Here is a 26,343-nt window from a genome sequence, read left to right on the forward strand (position 1 = left end):
AGCCAGGCTTCCTAACCCAGATTTGTTTGACCTTGAAACTGGCCTCTCTCTCTGCCAGTTTTTGATATCAAGAGATGTAAAAATTGTGAAATTTTGCAACTTTTTCTTTCTCTGGAGACACTTGGGATTGCTGTCCTTATAAGTTTGAAGGAAACCATCTGGCCTTAAAGCCTTTTTGAAAGGTAATTCTTTGGTAACTTTTCTCGATTTTAATTTTTTTTATTTATATTCTCCAGAACCATGTCCATTTTATAAGATTTTTAAAAAAATGTTTAGCCAATTATATATATAGTTATATATATCTAACTGTAATATAACTGTATGTAATACCATTATGTATACTTTTTTTTTTAAGGTGTCACATTTTATTTATTTATTTATTATCTTTGGCTGTGTTGGGTCTTTGTTTCTGTGTGAGGGCTTTCTCTAGTTGTGGCAAGTGGGGTCCACTCTTCATCACGGTGCGCAGGCCTCTCACTGTTGTGTTGTGGCCTCTCCTGTTGCAGAGCACAGGCTCCAGACGCGCAGGCTCAGTAGTTGTGGCTCACGGGTCCAGTTGCTCCGTGGCATGTAGGATCTTCCCAGACCAGGGCTCAAACCCACGTCCCCTGCATTAGCAGGCAGACTCTCAACCACTGCGCCACCAGGGAAGCCCCCTATTATGTATACTTATATATAGATTATATATTGTCAATTGAAAACAGATGCACAACCTAAAAGTTGAGAGTTAATGTTTTCTTCAGTGGATAAAACTGGGGACTTCAGCGTGGAACATAGCACCTCAAATAACTCTGAAAGATGTTCCAAAGAGGCAAGGTGGGGAGCCAGTATATATAGGAGTTTTTGCAACAAAAACCAGGTAGTTGGAACATCAAAAGATTACTATTAATTAAAGAAAACCAGATATCTCAAGTTAAGGAATTTAGTGCCTTTCTGTATATGGGAAGATACAAGAGTTTGGGCTGACTGAAATCATTCCTTTGATATGCACCTCAGCTATCTGGGGCCAGTGGGGGGGGTGTGGTACAGTGTCTGATGATGATGGGCATTATGTTTCTATCCTGAGTTCCCTCAGGGCTCACCACAGGGATGGCTGTAATGTGATGGCTTGATGGCTGCAACATCCTTTGTTTGGTGATATAGCAGGCAATATTTTTCATTAACAACATTATTATTTAGATTATATATTGTATTACATATAATGTCATTATATTAATGTTATCTGTATAATATATATATTATTTTCTTAGATGTTTTTGTTCTTGTTGTTTTTCAAAAGGCCAGTTTATTATTTAGTAATGCTGTTTTTCCTTTGTCCTTTTTTACTTTGTTACTCTTTCTTATTTTCCTTAGGATCACTCTGTTCTTTTATGACTCTTATTGGTTGAATCATGGTTCATTTATTTTTCCTTTTACATTAATACAATTTTTAAATGTGGACATTTACCTCGGAGCATACTTTTGGCTACATATCATTATTTCCTAATGATGTTTTGGCTTCCTCTTTGATAGAATGACAGTTGAAAATAGTACCGTTAAGTGTTTAAGGAACTGTTTCTATTGAGATTTACTATTTGACTTTTTTTTTTCACTGTATTGTGGTCAGATAATAAGGTCAGATAATTAACCGCACTAGTGGTTTGAGAGGTATTGTTTTTCCTTAGAACAATTATTGAGATTTCCTTTTGGCCTAGTATACCTTCAATTTTTCTTCCAAAAACTTTTTAGGTGATCCATGAATACTTAAGTGAAAAAGTTGCTCTTTGTAGGACATATATTTTAATATTATTAAATTATATCTATTATGTAAACAAATCCTTTGTATTTTTTCTCCTGAAATAAATTGATTAAATTATCTGAACAATAGTGTGGTTCTATCAGTTACTTCTTTTATCTTAAAGTCTTTGATCCATATATTTTGATGCACAACTTTTATACTGTTAGATATTCATGGTAAGTAGAGCTAAATTATACTTTCTTGTCCTTTTCAGTGTTTCTGTCTAAAATGCTATATTGTTTGCAACTAATTTTGCCATCCATTCGTGTGTGTATGTGTGTGTAATGGAAAAATCTCTGCCCATTCTTTAATGTTTAGTTTTTATATTTTATTTTTTAGGTAGAAATTTCACTTTTTAATAATTTTAAAATGTCATTTTTCAAGTATACAGTAGTGGTATTTTAAAATAAATATTTATCTTATAAGAAAGAAGTTATCTCTTGACTCCTTGCTATATGAACTTGATTTACATTTGCTTTACTTCTCCCATCTATACTCACTTCTCCATCTTTAATCTCATAATTTGGATTTACACAACAGACTATTTTAGTTAATTTACTTCTTATCATTATTTTTCTTTTCTTTTCAGAAGAATTGTGTGAAAACAATGATCAACTCTATGTTTAATTTATCTTAGAGCCATCAGTAAGTCTTACTAACAACTACCCATTCTAGGGTTTTTAATTTGGATGTTTTTATTCATCAGCTGAAATAGCTCTTTAAATTATTTGTTTTATTTTGCTTTTCAGAGTGTGTGTTTGTAGAAAGGTGGGTTAGTATACTTTCTCAGCCCTGCAGATGTGTGTCTTGTGCATTTACTAACGATGGACAAGGAGCTCAGTATAAAATTCTTGGGTTCATTTCAATAGCTTTTTCTGACCTTTCATTGTCTCCTGAAATGAGCTTTGCCGAGAAAGTCTTAAGAGATAAATCCTATTTTGTTTTGTTTTTTAAATCCTCGAATGGCTTTCTTTTCATTTGTGTTTGTAATGAATGTGTGTGTGTGTGTGTGTGTGTGTGTGTGTGTATACCTATTTATATATTTTAGGATGAGTCTATGGGATGCAGCTCTTAATATTTCCTGAAATATATTGTGTCCTTTCAGCCTCCCTTGGACATCTTAAATCACGCGTGATTTTGATTGTTGATAAAGTCTGCCGTGGGGTTTCAGAGCTTGGGCTTTGTAGTCTAAGAGACCTGGCTTCAAAGTCCCATTCTAGTTCTCACTGTTATATGACTTTGGGAAAGATGTTCAACCTTTTGAAGCCTTAGATTCTACATCTGTAAAAAGGGAGTAATGATGTTGTCTACCTCATGGGATTGTTCTATATACATTAAGTGAAGTAAGGTATACAAAGCACAAAATAGAACATCTGGTGAGTAAAGACTCAGTACATATCAGTCCTCAGAGGAAGACAAAGCTAGTATCCTGAAGTAGGTTTCTGTTTTCTGTCTTCCAAATCTATCATTTTGTCTTTCCTTGTCATCTCTTCATTATTTTCCTAAAAAAAAAAATCGTGGAAAGTTCTTACATTTGTATTCCACATCATTATTTCAATTCTCTACATCCACTCAATATATCCATATCTGTATCACTTTACTCCCTGCAGTGCAAACTCTGCTTTTGCTAATACCACTTTATACTCCTTGTAACCTTGCTTTCTCTAGGCTTCTATTTTGATATCTCAACTTGCTTTATTGATTGATTGATTGATTCCTTCTGCACTATCTTTTCCATGGACTCCATATTATTGTTGTTTTTCTTCTACTGCTTTCTTCTCTCTTTTCCTTTGTTTTTCCTGTCCTTTGCACTCTTCTCTTCCCCCCCCCTTTTTAAACGTCTTTATTGAGTATGATTGCTTTACATTGTTGTGTTAGTTGCTGCTGTATAACAAAGTGAATCTGCTATACGTATACAAATATCCCCATATCCCCTCCCTCTTGTGTCTCCCTCCCACCCTCCCTATCTTACACCTCTAGGTGGACACAAAGCACCAAACTGATCTCCCTGTGCTATGTGGCTACTTCCCACTAGCTTTCTGCTTTACACTTGGTAATGTATATATGTCCATACTACTCTTTCACTTTGTCTCAACTTACCCTTCCCCCTCCCCATGTCATCAAGTCCATTCTCTATGTCTGTGTCTTTATTCCTGTTCTACCCCTAGGTTCTTCAGAAACCTTTTTTTTTTTAGATTCCATATATGTGTGTTAACATACAGTATTTGTTTTTTGCTTTCTGACTTATTTCACTCTATATGACAGACTCTAGGTCCATCCACCTCACTATAAATAACTCAATTTCGTTTCTTTTTAGGGTTGAGTGATTTTCCATTGTATATACGTGCCACGTCTTTTTTATCGATTCATGTGTCAGTGGACACTTAGGTTGCTTCCATGTCCTGGCTGTTGTAAATAGTGCTGCAGTGAACACTGTGGTACATGACTCCTTTTGAATTATTGTTTTCTCAGGATATGTGCCCAGTAGTGGGATTGCTGGGTCATATGGTAGTTATATTCTTAGTTTTTTGAGGAACCTCCATACTGTCCTCCATAGTGGCTGTATCAGTTTACATTCCCACCAACAGTGCAAGAGGATTCCCTTTTCTCCACACCCTCTCCAGCATTTATTGTTTGTAGATTTTTTTGTTGATGGACATACTGACTGGTGTGAGGTGATACCTCATTGTAGTTTTGATTTCCATTTCTCTAATGATTAATGATGTTGATCATTCTTTCATGTGTTTGTTGCAATCTGTATATATTCTTTGGAGAAATGTCCATTTAGGTCTTCTGCCCATTTTTGGATTGGGTTGTTTGTTTTTTTGATATTGAGCTGCATGAGCTGCTTGTATATTTTGGAGATTAATCCTTTGTCAGTTGCTTCATTGCAAATATTTTCTGCCATTCTGAGGGTTGTCTATTCGTCTTGTTTATGGTTTCCTTTGCTATGCAAAAGCTTTGAAGTGGTCCCATTTGTTTAATTTTGATTTTATTTCCATTACTCAGGGAGATGGGTCAAAAAACATCTTGCCATGATTTGTGTCATAGAATGTTCTGCCTATGTTTTCCTCTAAGAGTTTTATAGTGTCTGGCCTTGCATTTAGTTCTGAAATCCATTTAGAGTTTATTTTTGTGTATGTTGTTAGGGACTGTTCTAATTTCATTCTTTTACATGTAGCTGTCCAGTTTTCCCAGCACCACGTATTGAAGAGGCTGTCTGTTCTCCATTGTATACTCTTGCCTCCTTTGTCAAAAATAAGGTGACCATATGAGCATGGGTTTATCTCTGGGCTTTCTGTCCTGTGCCATTTATCTATATTGCTGTTTTTGTGCCAGTACCTTGCTGTACCATTACTGTAGCTTTGTGGTATAGATTAAAGTCAGGGAGCCTGATCCCGTACCTCTGTTTTTCTTTCTCAAGATTGCTTTGGCTATTCAGGGTCTTTTGTGTTACCATACAAATTCTTTAATTCTTTGTTCTTGTTCTGTGAAAAATGCCATTGGTAGTTTGATAGGGATTGCACTGAATCTGTAGCTTGCTTTGGGTAATATAGTCATTTTCACAATGTTGATTCTGCCAATCCAAGATGATATATCTCTCCATCTATTTGTATCATCTTTAATTTATTTCATCAGTGTCTTATAGTTTTCTGCATATGGGTATCTTGTCTCCTTAGGTAGGTTTTTGTTGTTGTTGTTGTTGTTTTATATAAATTGATTTATTTTAATTTTTTTGGCTGCATTGGGTCTTCATTGCTGCGCACGGTCTTTCTGTAGTTGCAGCGAGTGATAGCTACTCTTCATTGCGGTGCCCAGGCTTCTCACTGTGGTGGTTTCTCTTGTTGTGGAGCACAGGCTCTAGGTGCACAGGCTTCAGTAGTTGTAGCATGCAGGCCAGTAGTTGTGGCTCGCAGGCTCTAGAGCTCAGGCTCAGTAGTTGTGGCATACAGGCCTACTTGCTCCACGGCATGTGTGATCTTCCCGGACCAGGGCTCAAACCTTGTCCCCTGCATTGTCAGGTAGATTCTCAAACACTGCACCACCAGGGAAGCCCTTTTAGGTAGGTTTATTCCTAGGTATTTTATTCTTTTCCTTGTAATGGTAAATGGGAATGTTTCCTTAATTTCTCTTCCAGATTTTTCATCATTAGTGTATAGGAATGCAAGAGATTTCTGTGCGTTAATTTTCTATCCTGCTACTTTACCAAATTCATTGATTAGCTCTAGTAGTTTTCTGGCAGCATCTTTGGGATTCTCTGTGTATAGTATCATGTCATCTGCAAACAGTGACTGTTATACTTCTTCTTTTCTGATGTGGATTCCTTTTATTTCTTTTTCTTCTCTGATTGCTGTGGCTAAAACTTCCAAAACTATGTTGAATAATAGTGGTGAGAGTAGGCAACCTTGTCTTGTTCCTAATCTTGGTGGAAATGGTTTCAGCTTTTCACCATTGAGAATGATGTTTGCTGTGGGTTTGTCATATATGGCCTTTCTTATGTTGAGGTAGGTTCCCTCTATGCCTTTCTGGACAGTTGTGATAAATGGGTGTTGAATTTTTTGAAAGCTTTTTCTGCATCTATTGAGAATATCATATAGTTTTTATTTTTCAGTTTGTTAATATGGTGTATCACAATGATTGATTTCTGTATGTTGAAGAATCTTTGCATTCTACAAGGTAAATCCCACTTGTTCATGGTGTATATGATCCTTTTAATTTGTTCTGGATTCTCCTTGCTAGTATTTTCTTGAGGATTTTTGCATCTATGTTCATCACTGATATTGGCCTGTAGTTTTCTTTTTTGTGACCTCTCTGTCTGGTTTTGGTATCAGGGTGATGGTGGCCTCGTAGAATGAGTTTCGGAGTGTTCCTCCCTCTGCTATATTTTGGAAGAGTTTGAGAAGGATAGGTGTTAGCTCTTCTCTAAATGTTTGATAGAATTCTCCTGTGAAGCCTTCTGGTCCTGGGCTTTTGTTTGTTGGAAGATTTTTAATTACAGTTTCAATTTCACTGCTTGTGATTGGTATGTTTATATTTTCTATTTCTTCCTGGTTCAGTCTCGGAAGGTTGTGCTTTTGTGAGAATTTGTTCATTTCTTCCAGGTTGTCCATTTTATTGGCATAGAGTTGCTTGTAGTAATCTCTCTTGATCCTTTGTATTTCTGCATTGCCAGTTGTTACTTCTCCTTTTTTCATTTCTAATTCTATTGATTTGAGTCTTCTCCCTTTTTTTCTTGACGAGACTGGCTAATAGTTTATCAATTTTGTTTATCTTCTCAAAGAACCAGCTTTTAGTTTTATTGATCTTTTCTATCATTTCCTTCATTTCTTTTTCATTTATTTCTGATCTTGTCTTTATGATTTATTTCCTTATGCTAACTTTGGAGATTTTTTTGTTCTTCTTTCTCTAATTGCTTTAGGTGTAAGGTTAGGTTGTTTATTTGAGATTTTTCTTGTTTCTTGAGGAAGGGTTGTATTGCTATAAACTTCTGTCTTAGAACTGCTTTTGCTGCATCACATAGGTTTGGGGCCATCATGTTTTCATTGTCATTTGTTTCTAGGTTTTGTTTTGTTTTGTTTTGTTTTTGTGGTACGTGGGCCTCTCACTGTTGTGGCCTCTCCCGTTGTGGAGCACAGGCTCCAGACGTGCAGGCTCAGTGGCCATGGCTCACGGGCCTAGCCGCTCCGCAACATGTGGGATCTTCCCGGACCGGGGCACGAACCTGGGTCCCCTGCATTGGCAGGCAGACTCTCAACCAGTGCGCCACCAGGGAAGCCCTCTAGGTGTTTTTTGATTTCCTCTTTGATTTCTTCAAGGATCTCGGTTATTTAGTAGCATTTTGTTTAGCCTCCAACTGTATTTTTTACAGTTTTTTTCCTGTAATTGATATCTAGTCTCATTGTGTTGTGGTCGGAAAAGATACCTGATATGATTTCAATTTTCTTAAATTTACCGAAGGTTGATTTGTGACTCAAGATATGAGCTATCCTGGAGAATGTTCCATGAGCACTTGAGAAGAAGGTGTGTTCTGTTGTTTTTGGATGGAATGTCCTATAAATATCCATTAAGTCCATCTTGTTTAATATATCATTTAAAGCTTGTGTTTCCTTATTTATTTGCATTTTGATTGTTCTGTCCGTTCGTGAAAGTGGGGTGTTAAAGTCCCCTACTATTATTGTGTTACTGTTGATTTCCCCTTTTATGGCTGTTAGCATTTCCCTTATGTATTGAGGTGCTTCTATGTAGGGTGCGTAAAATTTTACAATTGTTATATCTTCTTCTTGGAATGATCCCTTGATTATTATGTAGTGTCCTTCTTTGTCTCTTGTAAGAGTCTTTATTTTAAATTCTATTTTTTCTGGTATGAGTAATGCTACTCCAGCTTTCTTTTGAATTCCATTTGCATGGAATATCTTTTTCCATCCCCTCACTTTAGGTCTCTATGTGTCCCTAGGTCTGAAGTGGGTCTCTTGTAGACAGCGTATATACGGGTCTTGTTTTTGTATCCATTCAGCCAGTCTATGTCTTTTGGTTGGAGCATTTAATCCATTTACGTTTAAGGTTAATTATCGATGTGCATGTTTGTATTACCATTTTCTTAATTGTTTTGGGTTTGGTATTGTAGGTCTTTTCCTTCTCTTGTGTTTCCTGCCTAGAGAAGTTCCTTTAGCATTTGTTGTAAAGTTGGTTTGATGGTGCTGAATTCTCTTAGCTTTTGCTTGTCTATAAATGTTTTAATTTCCTCGTCAAATCTGAATGAGGTCCTTGCTGAGTACAGTAACCTTTGTTGTAGGTTTTTCCTTTTCATCACTTTCAATACGTCCTGCCACACCCTTCTGGCTTGCAGAGTGTCTGCTGAGAAACCAGCTCTTAACCTTATGGGATTCCTTTGTGTGTTATTTGTTGCTCTTCCCTTGCTGCTTTTAATATTTTCTTTGTATTTAATTTTTGATAGTTTGATTAATATGTGTCTTGGTGTGTTTCTCCTTGGATTTATCCTGTATGGGACTCTCTGTACTTCCTGGACTTCATTATTTCCTTTCCCATATTGGGGAAGTTTTCAAGTATAATCTCTTCAAATATTTTCTCAATCCCTTTCTTTTTCCCTTCTTCTTCTGGGACCCCTGTAATTCGAATGTTGGTGTGTTTAATGTTTTCCCAGAGGTCTCTGAGACTGTCCTTAATTCTTTTCATTCTTTTTTCTTTATTCTGCTCTGCAGTACTTATTTCCACTATTTTAACTTCCAGGTCACTTATCCGTTCTTCTGCCTCAGTTATTCTGCTATTGATTCCTTCTAGAGAATTTTTAATTTCATTTATTGTGTTGTTCATCATTGTTTGTTTGCCCTTTAGTTCTTCTAGGTCCTTGTTAAACGTTTCATGTATTTTCTCCATTCTATTTCCCAGATTTTGGATCCTCTTTACTATCATTACTCTGAATTCTTTTTCAGGTAGACTGCCTATTTCCTCTTCATTTGTTTGGTCTGATGGGTTTTTACCTTGCTCCTTCATCTGTGCATATTTCTCTGTCTTCTCATTTTGCTTAACTTACGGTGTTTGGGGTCTCCTTTTTGCAGGCTGCAGGTTCGTAGTTCCCATTTTTTTGGTGTCTTCCCCCAGTGGGTAAGGTTGGTTCAGTGGGTTGTGTAGGCTTGCTGGTGGAGGGGACTGGTGCCTGTGTTCTGGTGGATGAGGCTGGATCTTGTCTTTCTGGTGGGCAGGACCACGTCCAGTGGTGTGTTTTGGGGAGTCTGTGACCTTATTATGATTTTAGGCAGCCTCTCTGCTAATGGGTGGGTGTGGGTTCCTGTCTTGCTAGTTGTTTGACATGGGGTGTCTAGCACTGCAGCTTGCTGGTCGTTGAGTGGTGCTGGGTCTTAGCGTTGAGATGGATGTCTCTGGGAGAGCTCTCGCCAATTGATATGACATGGGGCCAGGAGGTCTCTGGTGGTCCAGTGTCCTGGACTTGGCTCTCCCACCTCAGAGGCTCAGTCCTGACACCCAGCTGGAGCCCCAAGGCCCTGTCAGCCACATGGCTCAGAAGAACAGGGTGAGAAAAAGAAAGAAAGAAAGGAAAAAATTAATAAATAAAGTTATTTAAAATTTTTTTAATATTAATAAAAAAAATTTTTAATAAAAAAAAAGAGGAGAGCACCGAACCAATAAACAAATCCAACAATGATAATAAGTAGTAAAAACATTGTCCATTCAGGTATTCCACAGATGCAGGGACTATCAAGGTGATTGTGGAGATTTAATCCACTGTTCCTGAGGCTGCTGGGAGAGATTTCCCTTTCTCTTCTTTGTTCACACAGCTCCTGGGGTTCAGCTTTCGATTTGTCCCTGCCTCTGCATGTAGGTCACCCTCTGGCATCTGTTCTTCACCCAGACAGAAGGAAGTTAAAGGAGCAGCTGATTAGGGGGCTCTGGCTCACTCAGGCTGAGGGGAGGGAGGGGTACAGAATGTGGGGCGAGCCTGCAACGGCAGAGGCCAGTGTGACATTGCAACAGCCTGAGGTTCGCCATGTGTTCTCCCGGGGATGGTGTCCCTGGATCACGGGACCCTGGCAGTGGCAGGCTGCACAGGCTCCCGGGGGGGGAGATATGGATAGTGACCTGTGCTTGCACACAGGCTTCTTGGTGCTGCAGCAGCAGCCGCCTTAGCGTTTCATGCCCGTCTCTGGGGTCCACACTGATAGCTGCAGCTCACGCCCATCTCTGGGCTCATTTAGGCGACCCTCTGAATTCCCTCTTCTTGCGCACCCCGAAACAATGGTCTCTTGCCTCTTAGGCAGTTCCAGACTTTTTCCCAGGCTCCCTCCTTGCTAGCTGTGGTGCACAAGCCCCCTTCAGGCTGTGTTCAGGCAGCCAACCCCAGTCCTTTCCCTGGGATCTGACCTCCAAAGCCTGAGCCTCAGCTCCCAGCCCCCACCCGTCCTGGCGGGTGAGCAAACAAGCCTCTCAGGCTGGTGAGTGCTGGTCCACACCAATTCTTTGTGCAGGAATCTCTCTGCTTTGTCCTCTGCACCCCTGTTGCTGTGCTCTCCCTCTGGGCTCCGAAGCTTCCCCTCACCACCCCACCACCCGTCTCTGCCCCTGAAGGGGCTTCCTAGTGTGTGGAAACTTTTCCTCCTTCACAGCTCCCTCCCACTGGTGCAGGTACTGTCCCTATTCTTTTGTCTCTGTTTTTCTTTTTTCTTTTGCCCTGCCCAGGTACGGGGGGTAGTTTCTTGCCTTTTGGGAGGTCTGAGGTCTTCTTCCAGCATTCAGTAGGTGTTCTGTAGGAGTTGTTCCTCATGTAGAAGTATTTCTGATGTATTTGTGGGGAGGAAGGCGATCTCCACCTCTTCTCTGCCATCTTGAAGGACCATCCTGCACTCTTCTGCTTCTTTTACCTTAAAAATTGTTTTCCTTCCTTTCTTTTTCTTTGTTTCTTTGCTTTGTTTTTTTTTAAATTCTCAATGAGAAACTCTGGCTTCAAAAAAGGTGTGATGATGAACTGCTCTAACTAGCATCCAGGCACAGACCTACTCAAATCTGCCATTGAATTGTAGGATGAGGGACAAAACCCCTAGTCAACTCTGAGATTCTGGTAGAGATCCATCCAAAGTGAGGATGCTGAGTGAGGACAGGATCATTTCCTACCCCTACTATAAAAATTGGAAGCTTGCTGGCCAGTCCCTACAATGATTGTTACCCTGACTCTTCCCCTTTTGGTGCCTTCTCCAGTACAAGACAACACGGTGATGGAATAGGTCAGACCTAGGGCTCTGGCATCAGACTGCCTGTAGCCAGTTTCAGCTTTTGCTAATCATGTGACCCTAACAGGATCATTAAACTTTCCCAGCTTTGATTTCCTTATTTTAGTAATAAAAATAATAATAGTACCTGTCTCATAGGATTGTTGTGAGAAATAAATGAAATATGGAGTACTTTTGACAAGGTGCCTGGCACACAGTGAGTACTCAAGAAATGCTATCTAATACTCTGTACTTTTGGAGATACATATTTTAGGAATTGTATTTAATAGCTAAGTGTGGCTGGTACAACAAGAAATCCGCAAGTGAAGATGTTGGTTCAGAAGCTCAAGGCTACCAAGGCCAAAGTCTGTGTTATCTCTTGACTTTTTCTTAATGGCTGCTGCAGTGCCAGCCATCACATCCACATTCAGGTAAAAAGAGGAAGGAAAGAGTGAAGGAGGATTAGGCAGTGCCTGCGGTAGGAAAGCAGAGACTTTCTCAGAATTGCTCAGTAGACTCCCACTTATGTTTTATTAGTCACAACTCTGTCTCTTGTGCACCCCTCACTGGAAAGACATGATTTTGGCATCCCAACATATAGAGTAGGGGAGGCAATAGAAAAGAAAGTTGGAATTTGTCCTCTATTTTCTGCCACAGTTTCTGGGAATTGAGACACTGATAATAGGGACAGGAGAGATATCGGAGTTAATATGTGGGCTGCCTTGAAAATAAAAAAGGAGTTCTTGTCCGGTAGGGAATTATGTTCTTGCATTTTTAGCCCATTAATGTTTTGGGTCTTTAATTTGGGAGACAGGGAAACAGGGCTGAGGTTTGAGGGGTTTTGTTACTTTTATTCTCTCTACTTTCCTTTAGGTGACAAGCCAGCTTTGTTTTCTTAATGTGAAGTACGGGAAAGTTAAACATTATTTTTTTCAGTCCAGTCACATCAGCCATAGGGTTATTTAAAATACCTCCAAAATTGTTGTAATAGATTTCTATTCATCTCAGTTGATCTCTTCCTCGGAGTGTGTGTGTGTGTGTAGCATGAAATTTTTGAAAAATATTTTTCGTTACTATTGAAGTCTAATAATTAAAAAGATTGCTAGGAGTTTACATAATGAACCAGGAGTGTCTAAAATAGAATAACATTTACTTAAAATTCTAGAATCCAAAATGTTTAGTCATTTTCATTTAAGTTTAAAATTAAAGCTGAACTTTGAAAACCTTTGTTTAAAAACATAAGCATGTAGAAAAGGATCATTTTAATTCTTTGTACTTAATAGGAAAAAAATAATGAGAGAAAATGCTGTAAAGTAATTTAAAATAATAGTGATAACAGAGATGCAACCAAATATTTTTTGTTGCCTGTCCAAGGGTTCACCTGCTGGCTTTTGAGGTGAGAACTCTGCAGATCCTCGAACTATGTAGAAAAAGTTTCAAAACACTTCAGTCTGGTAGTTCAGTTAAGCGAATAAGTACTTTCAAAGTCTTCATCCTAACATTTGGTACTTGAAAAGCACTAGGATATCAAACCAAAGAACAATTCACCGTCACATCACATCATCACATCATCACATCAATGGCCAACCATCAAAAGGGAAGATCTTCCCACAAATAGAGAGGGTTTGTCACAATCACAGTGGGTACAAACAGTTCTTTCCCAACCAGTTGCTGCCTCCACCATCAGCTTTTAAAACCAGAGCTTTTTGACACATCTTAGTAGCATTATTATTTCACTAAGCAGAAATATACCAAGGTGTTGAAGATGCTATTTTGTTCATCTATTACAGAAACTAAAAAACATACTATGAAAATTTAGGAGCATAGAGGAAAACTTAGCTTAATTAAATGATAATTCATCAGATGCTAGTATAAATTCAGAAAGTGGTTCTTCTGAATTTTTCTGGGATGATAGGTTGTTCATCTTAAGTAATCATAATGACTGCTGTCTTTGAGAGCCTTTCATGTGCCAGGCACTTTATATTCATTACCTCAAATTCTTGCAACCAAAAATTTGAGCTAATGAATTTGTCTCCACATTTCAGGTGGGAAACTGAGTCCAGAGAATTTTAGTAAATAGTCTACTAGGGTGACAGACCTATTAAGTAGCAGGTCATAATTTACCCCAAGTCTTCCTGACTCTAAAGCACAATTTATACCATTCTCATGTGATTAGAAACTATGTTTATTATTATTTTGAGAACAAATTTAAATTAGAGGGCTTCCCTAGTGGCGCAGTGGTTAAGAATCTGCCTGCCAATGCAGGGGACAGGGTTCAAGCCCTGGTCCGGGAAGATCCCACATGCTGTGGAGCATCTAAGCCCGTGAGCCACAACTACTGAGCCCACATGCTGCATCTACTGAAGCTTGTGCGCTCTACAGCCCGTGCTCCACAACAAGAGAAGCCACCGCAATGAGAAGCCCGCACACTGCAATGAAGAGTAGCCCCCCGCTCGCTGCAACTAGAGAAAGCCCGTGCATAGCAACGAAGACCCAACACAGCCAAAAATAATAAATAAATTTATTTTTTTTAAGTTTTAATTAGAAATAAATAATGGGGGCCACAGTGTCCTTCTGCAGGACAAGGTCAGTTAGCTTAGAATTATGTATTTATTCATGCCCAGTGTTAGATAGCCTACAAAATTAGCAGAAAAGGGGGAGTGACCTGTGTCCTCCAGTTTCTTTCCCAGACTTGAGTTTCTCCCAGCTTCACCAGGATAAACTTAGGGAGGAAGCTCTCATACCAACACATTTGGTCTACTTCAAACAATTTCAAAGATTGGGGACAAAAATGAGAGTCGGATTTAGATTCCAGGTTATGGTTGCATAAAGACAGAGGCCTATTTTTTTAATTAATTTTTATTTTTTATTGAAGTATAGGTGATTTACAATGTTGTGTTAGTTTCAGGTGTACAGCAAAGTGATTCAGTTATATATGTGTGTGTGTGTGTGTGTGTGTATGTATGCATTTCACATTCTTTTCCCTTATAGGTTATTATAAAATATTGAGTATAGTTCCCTGTGCTATATAGTAGGTCCTTGTTGGTTATCTATTTTATATATGTGTGTATATGTTAATCCCAAACTCCTAATTTATCCCTCCCCCACCCCAACCTTTCCCCTTTGGTAACCATAAGTTTGGTTTCTATATCTGTGGATCTATTTCTGTTTTGTAATTAAGTTCATTTGTACCATTTTTTTAGATTCCACATATAAGTGATATCATATGATATTTGTCTTTGTCTGTCTTCACTTAGTATGATAATCTCTAGGTCCCTCCATGTTGTTGCAAATAGCATTATTTCATTCTTTTTTATGGCTGTGTAACATTCTGTTGTATAAATATACACCACATCTTCTTTGGTTGATGGACACTTAGGTGCTTCCATGTCTTGTCTATTGTAAATAGTGCTGCTATGAACATTGGGGTGCATGTATCTTTTCGAATTTGAGTTTCCTCCAGATATATGCCCAGGAGTGGGATTGCTGGATCATATGGCAACTCTATTTCTAGTTTTTTGAGGAACCTCCATACTGTTTTCCATAGTAAATTGGCTGCACCAATTTACATTCCCACCAACAGTGTAAGAGGGTTCCTTTTAGGAGAGAGGGCTTTAGAATGGCCAGAATTTATAGTCTCAGGGTAATATTCTCAGAGGGAATTGAGTGTACCACAAGAGCAGGTGGAAAGAAAGTTCCATGATCATGAATTGACTTCAGTGCATGTGATCTCAACTTAGTGTACCTCTGGCTGACCACTCATCAGGTTTTATTTCATAAGCATTTACATAACGAAGTATTTCAAGGAAATGATTATTGAGCTTACAAACAAAATAATCATTTTTAAGGCTGCAGAAAACTTAATTGATGTCTTTCAGGTATAATGACAAATCCTACAGATAAGCTGGGGTTTATAATGGAAAGAAGGCACTTCAGTTTAAATGACAGAATTTTTCTTTGTAAATTGGGGCCTATCTTAAGTGTGTTTATAAACCAAATTTCCACACCTTTGGTTTAGACTAAATTCAGGGAATCAGTGAGTGGTTTCACAAAAGAGTAAAATAAAAATTTGACTTAGGTGATCTCAAACCAGTTTTTTCTTTTATCTTTTCTGCTTTCATTCAGGTGTGGATGGATCTTAAGCAGGGATCCTGGTGACACCAATATAAATCATATTTCTAAATCTGGAGGTATTATTAACTGTGTTTTCTGTTACTGCAACCCAGCTTTAGACCCGGGACTTTTGAATTAATATAGAACACAGAACAAACGCACTCCCATTAGGGATACACTCCTGCTCGTAGTGGGACTCACCACCTGGTGATCCCTTTGGGCTCTTCATTACCTGACAAAAGAAGATTGGTTTCCTTTGTTGAAAGGTCTGTATTTTATTCTTGAATCATCGTTGGCACACACTGGCTGCAGTCAGAGTAATGTTTTTCCTCAATCTCTGCAGGCTTTAAACACTTCTGCCTCATCTTGGTTCGTCCAGCTCACAATGAATCCTTTCCCATAATTGCTGACTTATTTAGCATCTGTACAATAGCATTCATTTTCTGGCTACTGATTCCCATTTTTCTTTTACACAATCTTAAGAAACATAAAAGGAGACTGCTTTGGCCTTGAATTTTTGGTTGACTAGTAAGTTGGATATTTGATGATTGCTGATTGCTCATGCTGTTTCCCTATAGGTCTGGTTCACATAATCGCTCATCCTTGCTTTAGATGGAATCACTCTTGTATTTAAAGATGATTGTCCTGTTTAGGAAACGGTTTTCATTATCGGGATTCGCTATTGCTCCTCTTATTGATCTATTCTTTTTCTATAAAAAGATGTGTATTCGTTTTTCCTTTTATCAGTTGTCCTTAAACTGCCTATGATGATAGATCCATCTGGGGGCTTGGGGGGGAAGGTGAGTTCTTTTTTCTCTTTAATAAATGCAGGTGAATCAGTCACTCAGGATTTAAAATTGGTCCTTGTTTTTAAGGACCACCAAGTACAGGTTTGTTCACAAGTGTGCAGAATTATCTGGGAAAACTCTTTGGGAGGGATTTTTTTTTTTAAGTGCTAGCAGTTGCACTTAGACGTCCAACAAGAAGCACTAGACAGAATGTCTCCCCCGGGATATGTCCTGCTTCTTCTAAAACCTGTTGTTGGGCCCATGAATACTTTGAACTGCTCAGAACAAAAATGTAATACAAACACCAGGTCGTGATTGTGTCGTTCATGATCCTATTTTTGCAGCTGGAGACTAGAAGTATTTGAGATGAGGTTCAGCTGAGGTTCCCTTACTGGAGAAGAGTTACCTAATCAGGCTTTAAACCACATCCAAGTGTGAGCGTGTCAAGCAAGTTCATAGCAAATGTTAAGAAAAGATACAATGTTATGACATCTAGTATAAAATATTATTTTATAAAAAGAGTATGGGGCTTCCCTGGTGGCACAGTGGTTGGGAGTCCACCTGCCGATGCAGGGGACACGGGTTTGTACCCCAGTCTGGGAAGATCCCACATGCCGCGGAGCGGCTGGGCCCATGAGCCATGGCCGCTGATCCTGCGCGTCTGGAGCCTGTGCTCCGCGATGGGAGAGGCCACAACAGTGAGAGGCCCACATACTGCCAAAAAAAAAAAAAAAAAAAGAGTATGATTTTTCCTAGTTCAGTATCTTTCTGTTTACCTTCTTGATAGAATGTGCCAAAGTTAGGCCTTTGGAACCTGAAAATCAAATTAGGACTCAAGAATCTCCTGAATTCTGTGGCAAACAAAACTCAGCCAACTGAGTTGAGAGAGAGAGAGTATGGGCACAAAAATTGTATGACCATGAGGACAGAACATGCCACACTTGGCTTCCTGATCCAGCTGTTAGAGAACCACCTGACAAGCCACTGTGTGTACATTCATTTCACCTTTATGGGTCCATGTGGAGATGGTATTAAATAGTGATTGATAGCATACCATCATAGCCAAGTGCAGCTGGTTTGAATTGTAGCTCTACCACGACCTACCTATAGGTCCCTGAGTTACTGTGTGCAACTCAAAGCCTCACTTTTGTCATCTATGAAATGGGAATAAAAATTTTACCTCTATCATGTGATTTTTTTAGATTACACAATCATAGTGCATATACAACCTACAGTACCTCTCCCTGACCAAGTGTTCACTAAATGTTGGTTATTATTTTGTGGTCATCAAAGGATGCAAAACTTCCTTACGAGAAAAGATGATATATACAGGAGTCCCCAGAAAATCATGTATGTTGTATTGCCTTGAAAGGTCATTGTTAACTAGCCACGTTTTGCAGGCATTTGTAAATGTGACCTTTTAGTGTATATTGTTATTCAGGGGTAACTGTCAATAATTCCAGGAAGAAACCTGAGGGGTATGTGGCATGACTCCTGATGGCTTATTATGAGACTGGTGGTCACCGGGCTCAGAGTTGAGAGAAACTGCTCTTTTTTTCTAGGTTGGTTAGACTTTTGGCCTTTTTCATTATTATTTGCCCCAAATCTTTTGGTGCTTTGGCGGTGAAAGGGGTATTGGTTTTCAGAGGCCACTGGAGTGTGGGTCCAGGGTAACTGGCAGGAGGGGGTAAGTTTTAGGAGGTCCTATATTACCATCGTGGACTGTGGCGTTCACGGCACAGGGCACTCTTCTTTCACTCTGTATGTGGTTTACCCCACGTTTGATGACTTCTTCATTCCTACATCATCCCTGTGAGCATAAATACAAATAGGTCATAAAGTGTGAATCAGACTTTCCCATAAATAAAAGTCCTCTCAGGATACTAGCCTCTTAACCTATGGCTGTTTCCTGAGCTATAATTAATTACCCTCCCACAGGTAGGAACACCACTGATTCAAAAATCCATTGGTTTCCCATATTATCTTTCTCCCATTATTTTGGTGAAATTCAGGAAATTTTGAAATTAAATCATTTCTGAAGTTGTACATTATCAAATGTCACAGTAAAATTATCTGAATGCCCCCTTTCCATGTGTAGTTTCAATTTCCTGAAGGTAATTTCTCCCTTCTAATTACAAGCACTCCAAGAAGAATTAGTTTGTGCAACTCAGCATGAGAGCAAGTAACTCTCATTTCTTCAGACTGAGTTGAATGCAGGAGGCTTCCTGAATCTGCCTGAATACAACTGCTTAAGCTACAAGATAAGTGTTTCCTGTTCTGTTATTATTATTCTATTTTTAGAGCTAAGGGTCACTAGGGAAATGGTTTCCCAATGGTCAGAACCTTGTGCTTGATATTTCTAAAGGAATTTTGCCCTGGTGATAGGCAACAGGGAAACTTGTGTTGTTTCTTTTCTTTTCTTTTTTTTTTTTTTCCCTGAAGGATAACATTTAAAATGTGAAAGTTTTAACTGTGTGTTAAATGTTATTTTAAAATTACAAGGTTGAGTTAGACATATTTATCACATCCAAGTGTACTTTTAGGGGTCTTGCTGTTTGCTCATGAAAAAATAAAAACATACATGTTCAATTGAGAGGATTTTGCTTTCCCATAAATAAGGGGCTGGAATGTCTTTCCAGACTGAGCTTTTCTGTTGTTGTTTTCACCCCTCACCCAAGTAACTACACTGGAAAAGGGAATGGAGATTAGCATCGCATTTCAGGCAGAGCTAGAATGTCTTATGTTGAGAGTAGCATTCAGAATTTTCCCTGGACTCATTCTCCTAATTTTCCTGACTGTAGTGCATGGACTCTGTTAAATTTTGTTGTGGATTCATTATTAGCCAGCTAAGGGCCAAATCATGCCAACTGTTTTAGAAGCAAAACTTCTGTGCCTCCTGGGATCCATCACACAACCTCCCTCCCTTTATTCAGAGTTTTGTGCCTTGTCAGGTCCTAAAGTTGGCTCCTAACAAGTGTTGTATCAAAACAAAAATAATTCTGCTTCCATTCTTCTCATATCTTTCAAACTCATGTGGATGGGTTTTAATCCCTTCGTATAAGTTCTTCTATTAATGCAACCTTACAAAACAGTCGAGATCCTATCTTGTCCCTTATGGAAACTTTGAAAATGGCAGTAATATTTCTCTTTTATTTGGAATCTGAGAACATAACAAAAAGGTATAAGAACTCTGTAGTACTTTTCTCTCCCCATCTCCTTCATTTTCAAACCACTAAATAGGAGCTGTGGCTCTTACTTTAGCAAAATGATGTACTGTCTACCACTTACAATGGTTTATTATGCACCAGGAACAAGGTTAAGTACTTGGCATGGCAGTTGACTCTTGAACAACATAGGTTTGAACTGCACAGGTCTGCTTATATGCAGATTATTTTCACTAAATACATAGTACATGATCCACTGTTGGTTGAATATATGGATGCAGAACCGTGGCTATGGAGGGCCAACTATAAATTATACTCAGACTTTTGACTGCTCAGGGGTTGGCGCCCCTAACCTCCGCGTTGTTCAAGGGACAACTATACTTTGATTCAGTTGGTTCAACGAAGTAAAGTAGATATTAACATCCAGGTTCTAAGTGGGGAAACTGACACTTTGGGAAGTCAATTTCACATACCTAGAAAATGAAGGAACCATAATCTGATCACTGGGCCCCCTCTCATTAGGAGGCCACCCTCAAAAACACGTATATGCTGAGTGTGATAGGAAAATGTAGTATCAAGTGAAGCAGTGTGCAGCTTCATCATTGAAAATTAGCTATGAAGATACCACGTTCTCCCTCGGCCTGGGAGATACCAGTGTGCATACATGCCCATACGAGGGGGTACAGAGATTACCACATGCCCCTGTCACACTTCTAGGAAGGTAGCATGTCATTGTCTCTCCTCCTCCAAATGTTCCGACCCATCATTTGCAAATATCCTTCTAAAATGAAGGTGGCAGATGAGAAGCAAAGAAAATAACTACACAAGATGCATGATAAGTTGCCGTATTTCCTAGTTAAGTAAAAAAATTGTCACACCTCACATTCAAGACTGAATTGAATAAGTATCCTGATTAGAGAATTTCATGCATGCACCCAAATGCCTTTAGTAAATAACATGTTCTTTGAAAGAGAACAAAAAACTGTGTATATGTACTTGGATTTGTTTTCTGTGTGTTTATTAGTATTGCAGTTCCTTGATGAAAGTATCTCCCATTCAGTAGTGTCTTTGTGATCTTCAGTGCCAACAGCCATAAGAAATAGGTATCCAATAATTTAATAACTATTTATTGCAAATTAAGACACTCCCATAGTTTTCTGTGCCTGGGTACCCAGTTTTGGGCTCTGTACCACATCCTCTTCCTTTGAGAACACTGAAAATGAAGACTTGGTTTCAGTTGAGAGTTTTTCTGTATCCCACACATCCATCCAAAATGGTTAACATTGCTAAGTTCTTTGTTAAATTAAAATCAAGTGCCTGGCTAAACAACTGAACAAGGAATGTTCAAGAGCCCTTCAGTTTTGATTTTAGCTTGTTGTAATTTTCTTATGATGATGCAAGAGTCTACACGAAGGATGACAGGGCCAGAATTGGGAGCCATTTTGCTGAGGAAACTGGAAATCTTCACCCTTTTAAAAACTTACACTGACTAATATCACATTATTTCTCAAATTAAAGGTTACATTTTCTGCCTCCCTGAGACTAATGTCACTTCTCCAAGTTGAGAACAAGAGCGGCATTTGGCATTTGTTTATCCCAAACCCAAATCGCTGACCCTTTGTTTTTAGTACTTTGCCCTTCTGCTTTTGCTTTTTTAATTTGCTTGTGACTCTCTGCTTCCCCCATCTTTTTTTTTTTTTTGGTACAATGATTCTTACCTTGTCTTTCCCCAGTCCGTTTCTGACCTGGAGAGACGTGCAGCATGTTATTGTAAGGACTTCCCGTGCAGGACATTTGAACGCTAATGACTGGAAAACCAATGCTGCTGGTTTTAAGGGTGAGAACTTCTTTCATATTTTGTCACAGGCAAAATATTTTTATTTTTCCCCCATTTTAAATGGAGAGCAGGAAATAGAACCCATCCAAAGAAACTTTAAATTTTGTACTGACACAGGAAGAGCTTGACCTCTTCGTAGGAAAAAAAAAAGGCAGGTTCCTTTTCTTTTTTCTTTTTAAATTAAAACAACACATTTAAGGCAGATTTCCTTGGCTTCCCACATCATAGGTCAGTTTCTTTAAAGGTAACCAACTTCCAAGTATTGTCGACCTATGGGGCTCCTCATTAGTTTATTCTTTGCTGTCATTGATTATCTGAGTGGTATTTGTAACAATGTATTTAAAACTTCCTTACCTTCTGGAGTGATTACTTCCAGTTAATAATAGCTGGTATCTTTTGTTCGTTTGAGGGTAGCACTGTTAGTTGCTAGGCTATGCTTTTCTACATACTTTGTTTTTGTTGGTTTTTTTCCAAACCTTCCACAAACAGAAAAACAGGCATAATTCTAAGACATTACTTTACATAAACTAAAAGTTCTTATGAAGCTTTATAATGCGCAGTCTTAGGCAAGTGTGCACAGGATATAATAAGTGCTGACTATTTTTCCCATGGCTGATAGGGATTCTAGTTCCCTCAAACTATCTTACTAATGGTAGCCATTTTGTTTATTGTCATCCATAACATATGCTATAGTCAAAAGAAAATAATTATATAAAGCAGATGTCCTATAGTGTAGTATCTTTACTCAGGTTTCAGATAATCTAAATTTTAATCCATTAATTTAAGTTACAACAAAGATTACTTTTTGTTGTATCTGCAGACTTAAATTTACTCGCAAATAATCTTTGTATATATCCCTATGGATGAAAAACAGTTATCTGTAACATAAGGAATATCTACTTAAAAATTATGGTTCTGGTCCTCAGATCATTGGTAATAAGCTGAATAATCCTGGGCAAGTCATTTAATTTTTCTGGGCCCTAACTTCCCCAACTTAAACAATTTAGAAGCTGAATAATATTATCTACATAGGCTATCTTACATATGATTTTAATATATCCTTAGTGTATTATACCCAATGTATATAAATATTCATGCTGAAAATGTAAAGTGTAATTTTAAAAATTATTTGCAAGCAGCTTACTAATCATGCTTTGCCAAAACCTGTCAATATGCCAGGGAACCAGCGCCATATAAAAGAGTTCTTTGATTAACATCTTCACTGAAGATTTCACTTTTAGAAAAAAAGAATGTCCCTCTGCTTTCGAGTATTATCAAATACCTTTCTGTGCTTGTAAACTATATAATGCAGCAGTGTTCAAAGAGCTTTTAATCTAAAGCATTGTAAATACCTATTGGGATCACATTTTCTGAAGCCCAAATCAAGACACTTAGTTCCAGAATAGCAAATGTTATGTGCAGCATCAAAAATATTTGAAATTTCAATTGTTCTAGAAAATCCAGGATGTAATTTGCCATATGTATGTTTCCTTTTGATTAGCTTCCCCATGCTTCCAGCCCCGACTATATAAATCCAGGCAGCCAAGGGGTTGGGTTTGGGGAGGGGGGAAGAAGGGATCAAAACACTGGCTGGTTCAACACTGCAATGAACTTCTTAGTAGAAGGTTCACAGACTAAGTACATTGACCTCAATGAAGCTGAGGAATCAACTTTAACCCAAATAAAAGTCTTAGTTTTACTTACTTCTTTTTGGCAACTTAAAAAGAGCAAATGGTTCTAATAAAAAATGCAACTCTTTTGAAAACCTCTGTTGGTTTTGGAGAGGGGGAAGCCGAGGATTTAAACTAAATCACCAGATCCAAACCTGAGTCTGAAGGGGGCCATACACTGCTTCTGGCAGGGAGGAAAGAGCATTTTACTATTGCACGTGGCAATATTTAGTATAATATTTCACTCTTCTCTTAGATTGCTGCCAAGAGTAACAATTAAAGTTCACTTTTTCATAGATGAATTACCCTGAACCGTCTGGACTCCCAGTGGAATTGTTTTGTAATTTTGTTGATGGCAAGCCCCATATTTCATCTAAACATGATCATAACAAGAAGGATTTTTTAAGAGTTATTTTCTTCCCTACTCGAAGCATTCCCATCCCCTCCCTAGCGTCCCACAAATAAAAGTGATTAAGGCAGAGGCTAGCAGGAGAAGTGACATGCTTCCGGGAAGGAGAGAATGCAGGTCACTAGGACTGGAAAAAGATGGGCTGACTTTTTATGGAATAAGATCTGAACGAACAAAAAATAGTGAAGGCTTGGAACAGGTTCATGCATTGAGAGCTCATATTTTAAATTAGGTCAGCCAGCTTTTGCAGGCCTTGCTTAGCGGGAACACATGGCCAAATGTTTCTCCTTAGGAGAAAACGGAAGTTGCCTGCAAGCAGAAGCCTGCAGCCCTGGGTGCACTCCCTCTTACCACTTGGTTTAGTCCTAACGCTGAGTGAGATGTAGGTATGAAACAAATCTGAAAACACCTGTGCTTCCCTGGGCTTGCTGTTGTGACCTCATGTTGAGTGATTTAACTTGTCTGAAGAGTGGGTTTTTGTTTTTTTTTTGAAACCACCAGAATTTCATAAATTGCTTGGCGGGTACTCTTCTGCAGTGGGGCCGTCAGTATGAACATGTGAATTTCCTTCTCATCAGGTAAAGCAGAAGCAGCTCAGAGTAGCAACCAGTTAGGTTTTGGGGTCTTGCCATCAATAGACTTGGTAGTCTTAGTTCTCAGTGATAACTTTGGAGAAGCCAACACCCTACAGATCAGTCTTTCCCCAAACCCTGCCAAGTGCATTTCACACAATGTCCTTACATTTCTTCAGACCTACCCATGTGTGGTCCATCCGAAGCAGAGGACAGAGCCAGATGTTATAGGAACTAGACTGGTGTGGGTCTCCTCTCAAGACAGACTTGAACCACTCTTACCCACATGTGTTATGGGCCTGGATTCCTGGCTCCTGGAAGGGGATTCCCTCCAGAAGCAGCTGCTGGCTTCTCGTTGACTGCATGGACAGATTGCATTCAGGCGAGGAAGTTGCCCTTGAAGGACTGGCTCCTCTGTGTGTTCCTCTGAGAGCAGAGTTGCATACTGATGAGCTGGGTGCAGAGAACTTTCTTCCCCTTTCTCTGTGCTCTCCTTATGGTCACACTCTATAAACGATCCTATATTGAGATCAGTTCACAGTAAAGCCAGCCCCAAAGCTGGAAGCCACTCATCAACATTTTTATGCTAATGGTACCTTCATTTTTAACAATGTTAATTGAACTAAGATGATTCTGTCTTGATGCTTCTTCAATAATAATAATAATAATCTCTTAGAGTTAAAATATCTTGCAGAAGATTTGTTTTTCAAAATAAACATAATCCAGTGAATGCACACCTATGGAAACGAACTAGATGTTATTTAGATTTGTTCATCCTGTGAATAATCCTAGCTAAATTTCAGACACCTTTTGACTTTAAACCTCCTCCAGAGATAGTTTCTTTAATAATAAATATCATGCATCTAGCAAAATGAGAATAGGAAAGTATTTGTATGAGACCACATGAACAGATGTGGTATTTGCCACTACAGAACTAAAATCCAAATTCCAGTATTTTGCTACTGAGCAACATTTGCAGTGCCTGGAGACGACTTTGGCATTAAATTGTTTGTTTGGGGGTTTCTTCAATATTACTTCTTTCTCCTTTTTTTTCCCTTTGCTCTTACGATAAGTCTTTCCTATTTTTTTCTTTTCTACTGTTTTTAATACCCCCCTCGTGCTCCTTAAAATGTACAAATCAGCTGTAGAATTGAGGGTTTTCCCCATCAGGGTGGTTCTCTTCAAGGAATTTAAGTTATGCAGTCTCTTCATTCATTTATTCACAAATATTTCCTGCGCACCTTCAGCAGGCCAGCCCAACACATGCTGAATGAAGTGCAACCAAAGAGGAGAATTAGAAGGAAACGTCTGGACCCCATGACTTTGCCTGCTCTGATCTGACTGTGCTATGATTTACCCACAGAACAGAAATTTACACTGCAGTTTTTTATCCCTTCACTCAAGCCCAGCCCATCTGCCAGGTTCATGTTTATAAAAGTATCAATGATCCTTCTCTCATCATCTAAAATGCAGCCCAGCCTGAGCAGCAGAAGGCATCTAATGAGAGAATCTCTCTTGTGGAGTGCCATTTACATTTTGACCAGCTCTGTTTGTACCTATAGAGTATATGGATCCTAGAGCCATGCAGAGGACTTGAATTCTGCATTCTTCTAGAATCCATGGCTCACAGCCTTTCAGGAAGAACGTGACTCTTTGTTATGAGCCCCTCCCTCCTACTGCTTTAATCTGAAGACCCTGCAGATTTCCCCTTTCTCCCCCAGCCTCCTGGGCTGTGCTCGCTGAATCTTTCCCCCATGTCCTTATCTCTGGTTTGCGGATGCAGTTATGAGAAGTATAATTGAATGCATGCAACATCGGTGCTGTAGTTTTTTCAAAGTGTCTGTATTTGGATATGATGACTTGATATTTTACAGTTAAACTCTCTTAAATCTAGGAACAGGAATAGACGTCAGATAATAAATTAGGAACTTCTGTCATCTTTACTAGGCGAAAGAATGAAAAAAATGTCATTGAAAATCAAAAATGACAACTAAGTGAGCGAGGTTACCACGCCTTCCATTTCACTGCCCTCCCAGACTATGTAAGTCTCTTTTTTTCTACCAGCATGTTGCTGAAACCTCCCCATCCTCCACTGACTCTTTCTTTGACCACAACTAAACTACTAGATTTTTTTTTAATTTCTAACTGATTTCCCACCATGGGGAAAACAATTGACAGTCTAACATGACTTCTTAGCCTCAAAGGCCCTTAACTTTTAATAACCTTTATTACTTTTAATCGCCGTCATTTTATTTCCACTGTTAGGGCTGGTA

General features: G+C 38.9%; 1 protein-coding gene across 1 annotated transcript in view; it reads left to right on the plus strand.

The window, feature by feature from the left end:
- PCSK5 (proprotein convertase subtilisin/kexin type 5) overlaps positions 1-26,343 on the plus strand; it is a 334,111-nt gene that overhangs the window by 231,615 nt on the left and 76,153 nt on the right. Inside the window, exon 10 of the mRNA XM_060102335.1 lies at positions 21,316-21,419. Within this exon, the coding sequence (XP_059958318.1) occupies positions 21,316-21,419 (104 nt within the window). The remainder of the gene's footprint in view (positions 1-21,315; positions 21,420-26,343) is intronic.

Source organism: Mesoplodon densirostris, chromosome 6, assembly GCF_025265405.1.
Source record: "Mesoplodon densirostris isolate mMesDen1 chromosome 6, mMesDen1 primary haplotype, whole genome shotgun sequence".
Classification (NCBI taxonomy): Eukaryota; Metazoa; Chordata; class Mammalia; order Artiodactyla; family Ziphiidae; genus Mesoplodon; species Mesoplodon densirostris.